This window comes from Nicotiana tabacum, chromosome 17 (assembly GCF_000715075.1).
Source record: "Nicotiana tabacum cultivar K326 chromosome 17, ASM71507v2, whole genome shotgun sequence".
Lineage (NCBI taxonomy): Eukaryota > Viridiplantae > Streptophyta > Magnoliopsida > Solanales > Solanaceae > Nicotiana > Nicotiana tabacum.
Window position 1 is genome coordinate 116,988,141 of NC_134096.1, and position 13,487 is coordinate 117,001,627.

Sequence of the window (13,487 nt, forward strand, 5' to 3'; positions counted from 1 at the left end):
TGGTGGGACACCGACTTTGGCATCATCTCACAATTTTTGGATATTAATGGTTACATACAAATACAACTATATCTTGTACAATTCCCCAATTTTCTCCAACATAACCGACCCATATGCAACATGACAGGTACTGATGTGTGAGGTCCATGAAATTTCTTAAATGTATACTCTACATTAGCTCTTTTCATCTGTTTGGAAAATAATTATAGATCAAGTTATGAGTTGCTAATGTGTGTAAAACACTATATGTTGCTAATATAAAAAGGAAAATCAAAGCTTTCTTCTTTTTCTCCTTTGTATCACAAAAGAATACAACAGTGACAGAAGGAAAATTGTAATGGGAAAACAAATAAAAGAAATGCACACCTACTGCTACTATCCTGATTAAATCCTTCTTGCCATGATAATCTACTTTTCTGCAAGCTAGCTTACAATATCATAAATATCATTAAAACAAAAACAAACTATTAGGTAGAAATCATTCTTAAGGCACCAGACCTCTGATTGCGTGGACTTTGAGGAGACGGATACTATGATTAATCATCAATATGCTGCATCAAGAAAACATCAACTGAGGCTACTGGGTTATTCAAAAATATGAATCAATAACCAACACAAACTAAAATCTTGAACTGCAAGTGTGAAACACTTACTCCTCCAATTAGTCAGCTAAGAAAGAGGAGGCAAAAAGATCTTGGATGAAAACAGCTCTTCCAGTAGCCTGTCTTATCCTCTTTTCTCGCTCTTCCGCACTTAGTGAAGGGTCAAAACTGCAAGAAAATGAAGACAGAAAGATAAAGATTTTGGTGGAATAGACGATATAAGATTTTGATCTCGCGTTAACAACCACAAGGATTATTAATGGGAGCTATTTTTTGTCTCGCATTTGACTTCTTGCACTGTCAAGACCCTTTTTTTCTATAACCAAGAAATCCTCGAGGGCCTGTGGTCCACTGTCCGAAACTCAGTGGATAATGGGCCCACCCGTCTATCCTTCTCCACTTAAATATCAAGCTTTTATCTGCGGCATGATTCGAACCCGTGACATGCGCCCAACCCGCACATGATGCCTTGCGCTTTTACCACTAAACCAAAACCTTGGAGGCATGTCAGGATCTTCTTTCAATACACATTGTTGGATAACATCAACTACACCAAGTTGATAATACAAGAGCTAAAGAGACAACCAGAAAATTTGGTAGATTTACACTGCAAAGGCAAATAGATAGCATCACTACCTTAACTTCCATATATGTTGTGGTGTCACATTCTTCGTAGTAGAGTCCTCAACAGTGGATAAAACAGATTTTGAAATTTCCTCTGCTTCAATTGTGGGGAAGTTCAAAGCTAGAGAAGAAAGGAAGGGGTCGTTGGCTGCGGTGGTTGATGTTGTACTGCTTGATCGGTATCCACTGCCTCCTAGAAGTACCTGCAAATGAGCTTCACGGAGATCTCTACCTAGTAGAGAGAGTGCCTGACTGCTGGGAATTGCAACTCTACGTAATCTACGCCGCCGCTGCATGTGTTTCAGAGTTAAAGAAAATTCACCAGGATAAGAGATTCTTACAGTGTGAAAGTACTAGCAGCATACTGTTTCAACAACACGTTATTTCATAGAATAATAGTAAATTGAAAAGGATATTCTTAGTAAGTGACCATGTTGCACTGTGATGTGACTTAGCATGTCCCTGGAAACTTTATGAGAACAAATGGGACAGACCTGCAACAGAAGGCGGACAAAATAGGTAAATAATTATCTAGCACGTAAGACCCACTACAACATAAAATTTGACGAATAATTAGATGGTGAAATCCATAACTTTGCAAACATAGTATGCTGCGACATTGTCCATCACATTCCTCAGGAAATTGCATTTGTAAAGGTAAGAGAAGAAAGAAATAAAGAACTGAAGGCTACATATTCCTCAGGTACTAGAGTAGATGAAAAAGAGATTCTTCTAGCCTTTCAAGCAGATGTAAAAAACTAAGGAAATGCTTTAATGAACTAAAATGCACAACTCAATCTTAGATTAAGAGCAAAATTCTGCTGGGCTGGAGAGGCAGTATGGGACTAAGCAACTTTAAAATACAAATTATTGAGTATTGAAATGAAACTGCCCAAAATGAGTGGAACAAATATAGAGGATTCATAAAACCAATCCCGACTAGTTTGGAATTGAGGCACAACCATTGTTGTTGGAAAAGGCACTAGAGATGACACTTAATGCTTGTGTAATCCTCAGCCACATATCAAGATGTGCACTTCAATAGCAAATCTAGAAGCGAACGCTCCTATAATCTGATGCCTTGGCTTCTATACATTCACATTTGATAACAATATCCCCAGCTATAGAAATTACTATTAAATAGGATTGTTCTTTCTATTGCAATTTCTTTGTTTATCTCTAGTTTCTGTTTATACATCCTTTTTTATAAGCATTTTCTGTTTATACACTCTACAATAGAGTGAAATGGAACTCTGTATCCAATTAATGCTGAAGAAATACTGATCGGAAGATCCTCAATTTTGGTACTAGGTGAAAGAGATACAACAGAAATGGTCCCACAGCAAGGAAAAAATGGCAATACCATATGCTCTCATTTCCACTTTAAGAAAAAGTAATAAAGGTTCGGAAATTGTGCAAATGAAAGACAACTTCTCCTAATATTCTAAACATGTTTTTTTAAGCGCAGAGCACATGAGGGAGTGACAGCCAACTAAATGTTGTAACGCGAATAGACGACTATCCTTTGATAGGAGATATGAAATCAAAGACTGAGACGCTATATTGATCAATTAACCAACTACAATCACAAGGATTTTGAGATCCCTTACACTAACCTTAACTATACTTTTAGAACTAGGTCAGCAACGTAAAGGATCCTCCGGAAAATTGTGAAAGTTAGAAAAGCATGTGGGCTATATGATATCTCTATAAAGGTTTGAAATGATTTGACATTCAATCCTGACAATGGTTCAATTTCTACAAGGCTGCCATCACCTTAAATAGCATGCATCTCAATTAGTTGAAGTGCCTTGGAGAGGTTGGAGTAGCATGCCTTATCAAGCTTCTCGATGTTATATTGTTGAAGTTCCTTGGAAAGGCCGGAGTAGCATACTTTAGCTTTTCAACCTTATACTAAGGAATTGAAAGATGCCTAGCGAAGGAAGATAGATTATGTCGGTTCCAGTTATAGAATAAGGAGATGTTCAATGTTATTCGAATTGTTACGGGCTGCCTTCATGCAATGGCTCGGAGCCCATGACGTTCCCTTACATGGTACGAAGCACAACGAGACTTTGAGAAAGAGCAAAAACGCATAGACTTAGAGACATTACAGGGATTACGTAGACTCAGTTCGGATATGTATAGTAGATCCAAAGCAAAAGCTTCATGTTAGCTAAGAAGAATAGGAATTTATATGGAGAAAAATCAGGATCTTTACGGGATACTCATTAACCTAGAGAAAGCGTATGATACTCAAAAAAATTACTGTGTGGGTACTGAAGAAGAAATGAATTCAAAAAAATTACTGAGTGAGTACTGAAGAAGAAATGAATTTATACCTAAGTATATGTAATGCGAGAACACTAACTACTACGTAGTTTCCCATAACCATGAGTTTACACCTATCTGCTTACCTTAAAGATGGTCAACCTTGGTAGACTTCAGTGGATAATTTAGGCCGAGTAAGCACACAACTTTTAACACTCTTTAATACTGACTAGTTTAGCTAATGAAAATTTTGACTTCCTCTGCTACTAGAACAAAGGTTTAACTCAAGCACGGTTATTTATGCGCCAAGAACAAATTATACCACCTTCCTGCCACTCATGGTTAAGCCGGTGGGTTTAAGCATAAATTACCTTTATGAGAACTTAATCTGGTCTTACCAAAAAACTTATCTTTGTCAAACCAATGGTGCCAATATCTTTATAATAGCTTATGCAAGAGTAATTAGTGACCAATCAAGACTGTAAATTTGTAGATATTTACCCTGTATATGTGTTTAGAAGCGACTTATTTCAAAGAAATGGAAAGAACACCGCGGATTCAAATTTAAATTTGCGCCAAAAAGGAATCGGATTAAAAATCTTGGATAAGATAGCCCCAAAATCAAAACTTTTTAACAAAATAAGCCAATCCAAACCATAAATCAAACATTGAAACGAAATGAAATGGCATAAGAAAAAGCTATAATGATTTGCAAAAAGAAACTCACAGTGACTTTGGACTCGCAAGAATGTTCCTCTTCAAGATGGGAACAAAGAGAGGCAATATCAAAATCCTCGTAGCAATACGGGCATGGGAAATCAGGTCGGATCTCTTCTTCAACCTCGAAATCATCTATGCTCAGCCTATCTACTTCACCCCAAAAATCATGCAAAAACAAAAAAAATCAAAGAACCAAAAAATAAAAAAAAATATCTCATTTTTTTCCTGGACAGATCAATGAAAAGCAATAAAATCCAAAGGAAAAAACACAAACCCAGTTGAGAACTTGGATGATTGTAGGAATTGTGTTGCTGTAAATTCAACTGCCGCTTTGCAGCTGCAAGACGAGAGGTCCAGAAATCTGAATCCATGGAGAAATGAAGAAAGAGAGAGAAATGGCTTTGAGCTGAAAATGAAGAATAAAGCCAAAAACAGAAAAAAGGAAATTATATTTTCCTTGATATTGATGTAATTTTTAAAACATTATTCTTGGAATTAAAATTATCTATATTTTTCAATGGGTGTTGAAAAAGTGCCCTGTTTTGACTTTTTCTCTCTTGCTGGTGATGCATTTTCATCTAAAATAGATCAATTTTATTATTAATAATAATAATTCTGAATTGTTTAATGGTTTGGGAAGGAGTGGTTATGGTGGTTTTGGTGATTGGGATGGGAAGAGTAAATTATTAAGTAATGTGTAAAGAGAGAAGGGGACATGACAGGTGACAGTAGGCTTACGTAGCGAGAAATATGTTGGATTTTTCAAATCGTATAGTATACTGGTACCTAGGTCAATTTATGTGAATTCATTTAATTATGCACGAATTTTAAAAAAAGAGATAAGACTTTTTTAATTTGTGATATAGAATGAATCACATATATTTTGTGTGGCTATAAATCGTTGCATAAAGGTAAATTGTTTCCAAATAAAGAAAGAGATCATTCCTTTTGACACGAACTAAAAAGAAAATAGGTTCACATAATTTACCCAAATGCATAGCTGAGTTCACAGGAAAGTATTAACTACTTCAGTTTTAGGGGTGTCACTTGGAAGCATTAACTACTTTCATGGATATTTAAAAATCGATTAAATTGACCGAATCGTATCGTATCGTACCGAATTAATTTTTAGATTTTTTTAAATAAAATTATAAATTTTTATATAAATCTATAACCGTATCGATAATTATGGTAGTTTTTCATTTTATGAAAATAAATTTAAAAAAAAAACCGAACCATACCAAATAAATTTACATCTGAAAATAAAAATAAAATATATATATATATATATATATATATATATATATATATATATATATATATATATATATATATATATATATATATATATATATATATATATATATAGTTTAAAAATAATAAAGCATTAAATATTTCCTTAGGACTTGGACTTATGAACACGATTACAAGTCAACAAGTAATTAAACTCAAAATCATAATTCCCAACATATTGTGCTACTCATGTTAAAACTAAACTATTTTCAGCATATTCACTATTGTCCGACCCTTTTCCGGACCCTGCGCATAGCGGGAGTTTAGTGCATGTCACGACCCAAAATTCTAACATGTCGTGATGGCGCCTATTTCGATACTAGACAAGCCGACAATCTCAATAAATCATAATTTCTTAAAGTTTAAAAAAAACATAATAATTTGAGTTTAATAAAAGGCCTCGCAATTTCCGATACAAACACTCCCAAAACCTGGTGTCACTGAGCACATGAGCATCTAATATGAATACAAGTCCGGAAAATACGGTCTATAATAGTATAAGGCCAAATACAGTAAACAAGGAGATATGGAAGGAGAAACAAGGTCTGCGAAACACGACAGCTACTTCTGAATCTCCGAAAAATCAACTGTGTGCGAGAATCAACACCCGCTATGAACGGGAACACCTGGATCTGCACACAAAGTGCATGGTGCAGTATGAGTACAACCAACTCAGTAAGTAACAATAATAAATAAAGAACTGAAGATAATGATGAGCTACACAGTTATAGTTCACTTTCAGTAATTACAGCAAAGAATAGACATGCATTCAAATCCAGCAGTTTAAGTCAAATCAATTTTATGCAGTTCAAGTTCATATAATCCGGATATAAAAATCTTTCAGATAATTCCACAATAATGACAGATAGCAACTAAGTGCAACAACAAATGAAAAGCAAGTACAGACTCTCAGGCAAGAGTCACTCAACTCGTCACAATAGCTCAACCACTCGGCTCCCAGCCCTCAACACTCACACTCAATGGGTACCCGCGCTCATTGGGGGTGTTCAGACTCCGGATGGGCTCCTACAGCCCAAGCGCTATAATCTGCACGGACAACTCACGTACTGCACAGACAACTCATGTGCCATAATATAAATATCCAGATCCGCACGGACAACTCACGTGCTATATTATAATATTTGGATCTGCACGGATAACTCACATGCTATAATAATATATCTCACAATCAGGCCCTCGGCCTTGCTCAGTCATAAATCTCTCCAGTCTCTCGGGCTCTTAGAAATCATGAAATCAGCCCAAACAACAATGATATGATGCATCGATAATGAACAATAGAGACTGAGATAAAATAATCAAGTAAACTGTGACTGAATATAAACAACAATTAAGTAGATAGTTCAACATGCACACAACCTCTATGGGTCCCAACAGTACCAACATATAGCCTAAATATGGTTTCTAACATGACTTATAGTCAAATTTTCACAACTTATAGAGAGCACATAGTTATCAACAAGTTATTCACCTTTACAGTTTTCACGGGACGGACCAAGTCACAATCCCCTCTGTGCACGCCCACACGCCCGTCACCTAACATGTGCGTCATCTCCAAATTAATCACATGATACCAAATTCTGGGATTTCATACCCTCAGGACGAGATTTAAAATTATTACTTACCTCAACAGCGTAGAACTCCTACTCCGGAATACTCTTTCCTCTCAAACCGGCCTCCAAATGACCCGAATCTAATCACAAGCAGTACAATACCATTAATATATGCTAAAGGAATCAATTTCACAAGAAAACTACTAAATTAGACTCAAAACCCGAAACTGGCTCAAACCCGGCCCCCGGGCCAACGCCTCAAAATCTGACAAAAATCACAAAACCCGAAAGCACATTCACTCACGAGTCTAGCCATACCAAATTTATCAAAATCCAACATCATTTGCTCCCTCAAATCCCCAACTTACTCTCTCCAAAATTCCAAGCCCTAACTCTCTTATTTCACTTCAAAAATTCTACTAATTAGGTGAGAAAACAACGGAAAAACACCATAGCTAGGAGTATTAGAGCTCAAGCAACTTACCTCTGTGAAAACTCTTGAATCCCCTTCAAAAGTTACTCCAAAAGCTCCAAGGTTCGACTTGAAAATGGTGGAAATGAACAAAAATTCGCGAAGTCTTCTATCTATTGGTTCTGCCCAGGTTTTCGCACTTGTAGCTCCAAAATGCGCACCTGCGGAGCAGCTTTTGCGCACATATCTCCGCATCTGCGGAAAAATCACTTAAGTGCCCATCTCCGCACCTGCGCTCCCTATCCGCTTCTGCAACCTCGCAGGTGCAGAAAAGACCTCGCACCTGCGGCCACTGCCAGTCCTCCTCATTTCCGCATCTGCGACTGAGCCTCGCATCTGTGGGCTCGCAGATGCGACCACTTCTATGCACCTGCGGTTCCAGCCCAGGTCCTCTATGTCCGCATATGCGGCTTACCAAGCGCACCAGCGACCTCGCACCTGCGGCTTCCCCTCCACAGGTGCAGAAATACTAGTAGCAGCAGCTTCAGGTGCAATTTTTCAACTTCAAACAATCCATTAACCACCCGGAATCACCCCGAGGCTCTCGGGACCTCAACCAAACATACCAACACATCCCATGACATCATACGAACTTAGTCGAGCCTTTGAATCACTCAAAATAATATCAAAACACCAAATGACCCTCGGATTCAAGCCTAATAACTTCTAAATTTCCAAATTCCACCAATGATGCCGAAACCTACCAAACCACGTCTGAATGACCTCAAATTTTACATACACATCACAAATGAAACCACGAACCTACTCCAATTTTCGAAAATCCATTCCGACCCCGATATCAAATTTTCCACTGCCGACGAAAAATCGCCAAATTTCTAACTTTCGCCAATTCAAGCCTAATTCCACTACAGACCTCCAACTCACATTTTGGACGCACTCCTAAGTCCAATATCACCTAACGGAGCTAACAGAACCATCAAAGTTCAAATCCGAGATCGTTTACACATAAGTCAACATTCAGTTGACTTTTCCAACTTAAGCTTCTACTTTAGAGACTAAGTGTCTCAATTCACCCCGAAACCACTCCGGACCCGAACTAACTAACCCTATATAACACAATATAGCTGAAGGACACAAATAGAAGCAGAAATGGGAGAAACGGGGCTATAACTCTCGAAACGACCGGCTGGGTCGTTACATCTTCCCCAACTAAACATACGTTCGTCCTCGAACGTGCTAGGAGTTGTTTCCAGGCCATCAAATCACTATTCCATCTTACCATGCACGTACCCGGGGGTGATCTCACGTCACCCTATTCTATATAGGCTTGACCACACAACATAACTGAAAATCATTAATTTAACCTTAGCCCAAAAACCTTAGAGCCAAATTTCTAACATCCAGAATTCTTTTCAAGACCCGAACCTTACGTTTGCTCACTGTATAAGTCCGAACGAGATGAATCGAGCCATAACTATAACCATAGATATAATCTTCTAACATATTACACAACTCGCATGCTCGTGGCACCATTCCTGATCAAAGTAACTACTCCCAAAACCAACCAAGTTCTAGTATTAAACCCCATATCAAACCAAACATCACCCCAAAAACTTCGTACATTGTTGATAATAAAAGAAACACGCAGAATCTCGTAACCCCTTATCAGATCAGCAAGTCATGGAACTCTCTCGCCCCAACCAGAACCATAATCCCTTTCTTAGACGACTTTTAATGTCGTCTTCCCAAATATACCGTAATCAAACCTGACAGTACCCATTCGGGGTCCAACGACCTTATATTATTAAACACAACTATCCCACAGACATGCCACGCCAATATAACTCAGAGCCATAAATTGTGCAATCTGTGCGCTAATACGCAACAATTCAAATGTACCCAGTCATGGAAAATGACTCAAATGAGAGAACTGCCCAGCCAGATTAACAAGTACCGCCACAAAGAAATGCTGAAAATCCATCACACACCGTAGAACCATCTCACGATTCTAACACAAGGTTCATACCTTAACATAAACTCTACTGCAATGCGCGACCCCATCCAAACGCTAGTCCATATTATCTACCTCGAGTCACCCTGCTCAAAAATTAATAACGACGGAAAGGCAAATGACAAAATGCCACACGAAACCTGAAGGAACATAACCATTACGCAATCAATCATTCAATACCCAAATACCCATCTCGCTCGAATTCCACCATGAGGCCCCCAATAGAACCGCACCATGTGTGCACATAACCAATGAACCACAACTCCTCGTAGCATAAAGGAGTAACCCATAGATCATTTCAGAACACGAATAAGTTCAACATCAACCGAATGTCACATCCTTCAATAATAGCAGTATGGAGCCAACCATTTCAACTCGGTGTAGAATACACATCTTAATTGGGCCTACTCATGGACCCCCAAATCAACTCTGCTCACCCACAAATAGATAAATAACCCTCCAAAAATCTACGACGACTGAATCATAATACATACTATCATCTGGCTAGCTTCGACCACGACTTCACAGTCAACAACCATGAAACAATCTGCTCCTGACAACTCCTGGTCTCCAAATCCATAAAACACACAAACCACTATTTATGGTCCCATATCCACCACCCGAATGTCTAACACATCTCTCGTACACGATCATCCCACGAGGAATACTTCCCACATTATTTCGTGCCACATAGCAGCGTCTTAAAATCAGCAGTCGATCAACCAGGAAAGTGTCGCAATACCTATGAAATATCCATAATTCAAAACATAGTGCGCCTTTTGAAATGTACACTCTCATCAAGCCATACCAAATAGTAATATCATTTACCTAGTCATCTGAAACCGTCCATGCTGCCTAAGAATTTTATGACCTTTCCTTCAAAACTGAACTGTGATCTCGCTCATATAAATCTCAATCCCACACAACATACCACATCTACTATGCCATCCTGTGAAGAGTAACAAAATCTCATAATCAACTCTGAGTCACAAGCAGAATACATACTTGATCAGTCATAAACCTTCCATTTGATCTCATCCCAAAGAAAATCCCAATACACAACATATTCCTCACGCCGGTAGAATATATACTCCTCGAACCGTGATAAAAACCATTGAGAACTCTTTGAAATCTATTTGTACACAACCAAGCTATTAGAACCGAATCTCTCTAACTCAACCCAGCCACGCAGGTCGCCAAATCCAAGAATATTGCCACAAAGCACCTGTAGAAAACCTCCACATCATAAGCACCCAAAAGAACCAATCATATCTATTACCATACTGATCCAGCATGTTACCCATTTGTCCTATTCTCTCTGAGTTTCTTCTGAATCACCCTCAGGTTGATATTTCTCCTTGTCAGAACACTACTATCCTTACCCAAAGTTCACTACAAGACCTCCTAACACAAAACCACATCGTCCTAAAGCCCATAAGCCATTGTATTCTTCTTAAGCACCTTCATAAATACCCCAAACGTAACACTCACTCTGAAAATACCTTATGCGAATTTAAAAATTATTCCTTTTTCCTTTCTTATACTGAAAATGTAGCATCCATAGTCAAACAAAATTACTGCACGTCCCGATACCATCCAATGTAAGTAACTGATTCTAGTGATATACAAATTTGAAAAAATTTCAATTTCCACATATACATTTTGAATCCATTAGAACCCTCTTTATAGTCATCGATTCTGCTCAAATCTAATTTACTATGCCCCAAACGGGCCGAAAGACATGTGCTCCTTTAACATAGTCAACACTCAAATAAGTAACCCTGCCTTAACACGACCAACCAAATTCATACTTTGTGTGCACTACATCTTTCAAAATAACAACTTAATCATTCCAAAATTTGCATATTCCTATAGAGTGCCCTATAACCCATATTCAGAAATTTCCTTACTCGAGCCATCCTCGATCTCCATCTCTGCAAGTCATAATTGATCCACAAGTATGCCTCCGGCCAAAACTAAAATTTAACACATAACTATGAAATCAAATTGTCAATAGCAGGCTCCCCCACTTAGCCTTAAGCTGCAATTATATAAAATTAAAACCCCCAAGGATTTCTCCATCTCAATTGTCAAGATCTCGCACCGTTAACCTGCCAAACTTCTCGAAGTCTTCTGTTAAGCTTCTCGAAGTCTTCAAAAGTTAGAGATTCTGGAGTGGAAATGGGAGCGGATCACTATGGATTTCGTGGTTGGACTTCCACGGACCCAGCGGAAGTTTTGATGCAGTTTGGGTGATTGTGGATAGGCTGACCAAGTCAACTCATTTCCTTCATGTGATGACTACCTATTCTTCCGAGCAACTGACTCAAATTTATATCTGTGAGATTGTCAGGCTTCATGGCGTACCAGTATCCATCATCTCTGACCGGGGTACGCAGTTTACATCACGATTCTGGAGGGCCGTACAACATGAGTTGGGTACTTGAGTGGAGCTGAGCACAACATTTCACCCTCAGACGGACGGGCAGTCCGAGTGCACTATTCAGATATTAGAGGATATGCTCCGTGCATGTGTGATGGAGTTTGGAGGTTCATGGGATTATTTTTTGCCACTTGCGGAGTTTGCCTACAACAACAATTATCAGTCGAGTATTCAGATGGCACAGTATGAGGCCTTATATGGTAGGCGGTGTCGGTCTCAAATGGGTTGGTTCGAGCCGGTCGAGGCTAGGTTATTGGGTACAGACTTGGTCCAGGATGCTCTGGAGAAGGTTAAGGTGATTCAGGATCGACTTCGCACAACCCAGTCCAGACAGAAGCGTTATGCAGATCGGAAGGTTTACGATATTGCATTCATGATTGGAGAGCGGGTCCTGCTCCGGGTGTCACCCATGAAGGGTGTTATGAGGTTCTGAAAGAAGGGCAAACTGGGCCCAAGATTTATCGGCCCATTTGAGGTGTTGCGACATGTTGGGGAGGTTGCCTTTGAGCTTGCCTTGCCTCCCAGTCTAGCAGGAGTTCATCCGGTATTCCATATTTTTATGCTCCGGAAGTATCACGGTGATCCGTCTCATGTGCTGGATTTCAGCTTAGTCCAGTTGGACAAGGATCTATCTTATATTGAGGAGCCAGTGGCTATTTTGGACAGGCAGTTTCGAAAGCTGAGGTCAAAGAACATTGCTTCCGTGAAGGTTTAGTGGAGGGGTCAGCCAGTCGAGAAGGCGACTTGGGAGACCGAGCGTGATATGCACACCCGTTATCCTTATCTTTTCACCACTTCAGGTATGTCTCTATACTCGTTCGAGGACGAATGATTGTTTTAAGAGGGGGAGGATGTAATGTCCCGGCTGATCATTTTGAGAGTTATAGCCTCGATCCCCTATTCACTTCTTTCCCCGTATCGCTTTCTGCTTATGTGACTTGCTCGGAGGCTTTGGTTGTGTTTTCGGAGTGTTTTGGGACACTTAGTCCCTAAACGAAAGCTTAACTCTTAGGATTTTGACTATAGTTGGGACTATGTGAAGACGACTCCGGAATAGAGTTTGGTCAGTTCCGTTAGCTCCGTTGGGTGATTTTGGACTTAGGGACGTATCCGGATTGTGTTTCGAAGGTCTGTAGGTGATTTTGGCTTGAATTGGCGAAAGTCGAATTTTTTGAGATATTGACCGGTAGTGGACTTTTTGATATCGGGGTTGGATTCCGATTCCAAAAATTGGAGTTGGTCCATAATGTCAATTATGACTTGTGTACCAAATTTGAGGTCAATCGGACGTGATTTGATGGGTTTCGGCATCGGCTGTAGAAAGTTAAAGTTTCAAGTTCATTAAGTTTGAACCAGAGGGTAATTCATGTTTTTAGTGTTGTTTGATGTGATTCGATGGCTCGATTAAGTTCGTATGGTGTTTTAGGACTAGTTGGTATGTTTGGTTGAGGTCCTGGGGGCCTCGGGTGTGTTTCAGATGCTTAACAAATTTAATTTGGACTTAGGCTATTTGCTGAAG

At 39.1% G+C, this 13,487-nt stretch overlaps 1 protein-coding gene across 3 annotated transcripts; it reads right to left on the bottom strand.

Moving 5' to 3' along the window:
• Nucleotides 1-258: 258 nt before the first annotated feature.
• On the bottom strand, nucleotides 259-4,785 carry LOC107816493 (protein DEHYDRATION-INDUCED 19 homolog 4). Of its 3 annotated transcripts, none has more exons than XM_075234921.1 (6): nucleotides 4,492-4,785; nucleotides 4,225-4,367; nucleotides 1,641-1,720; nucleotides 1,239-1,520; nucleotides 654-770; nucleotides 259-551 (listed from the first exon to the last, which is right to left on the bottom strand). In XM_075234921.1, exons 1-5 carry the CDS (start codon nucleotides 4,586-4,588, stop codon nucleotides 662-664), a joined length of 711 nt encoding a protein of 236 aa, XP_075091022.1. In that variant the 5' UTR covers nucleotides 4,589-4,785; the 3' UTR covers nucleotides 259-551; nucleotides 654-661. The 3 variants fall into 3 exon arrangements, with proteins under 3 accessions (XP_075091022.1, XP_075091023.1, XP_075091024.1); XM_075234922.1 differs by having other exon boundaries at nucleotides 259-571; XM_075234923.1 differs by having other exon boundaries at nucleotides 4,225-4,364; nucleotides 4,492-4,705.
• Between the last annotated feature and the right edge of the window lie 8,702 nt (nucleotides 4,786-13,487).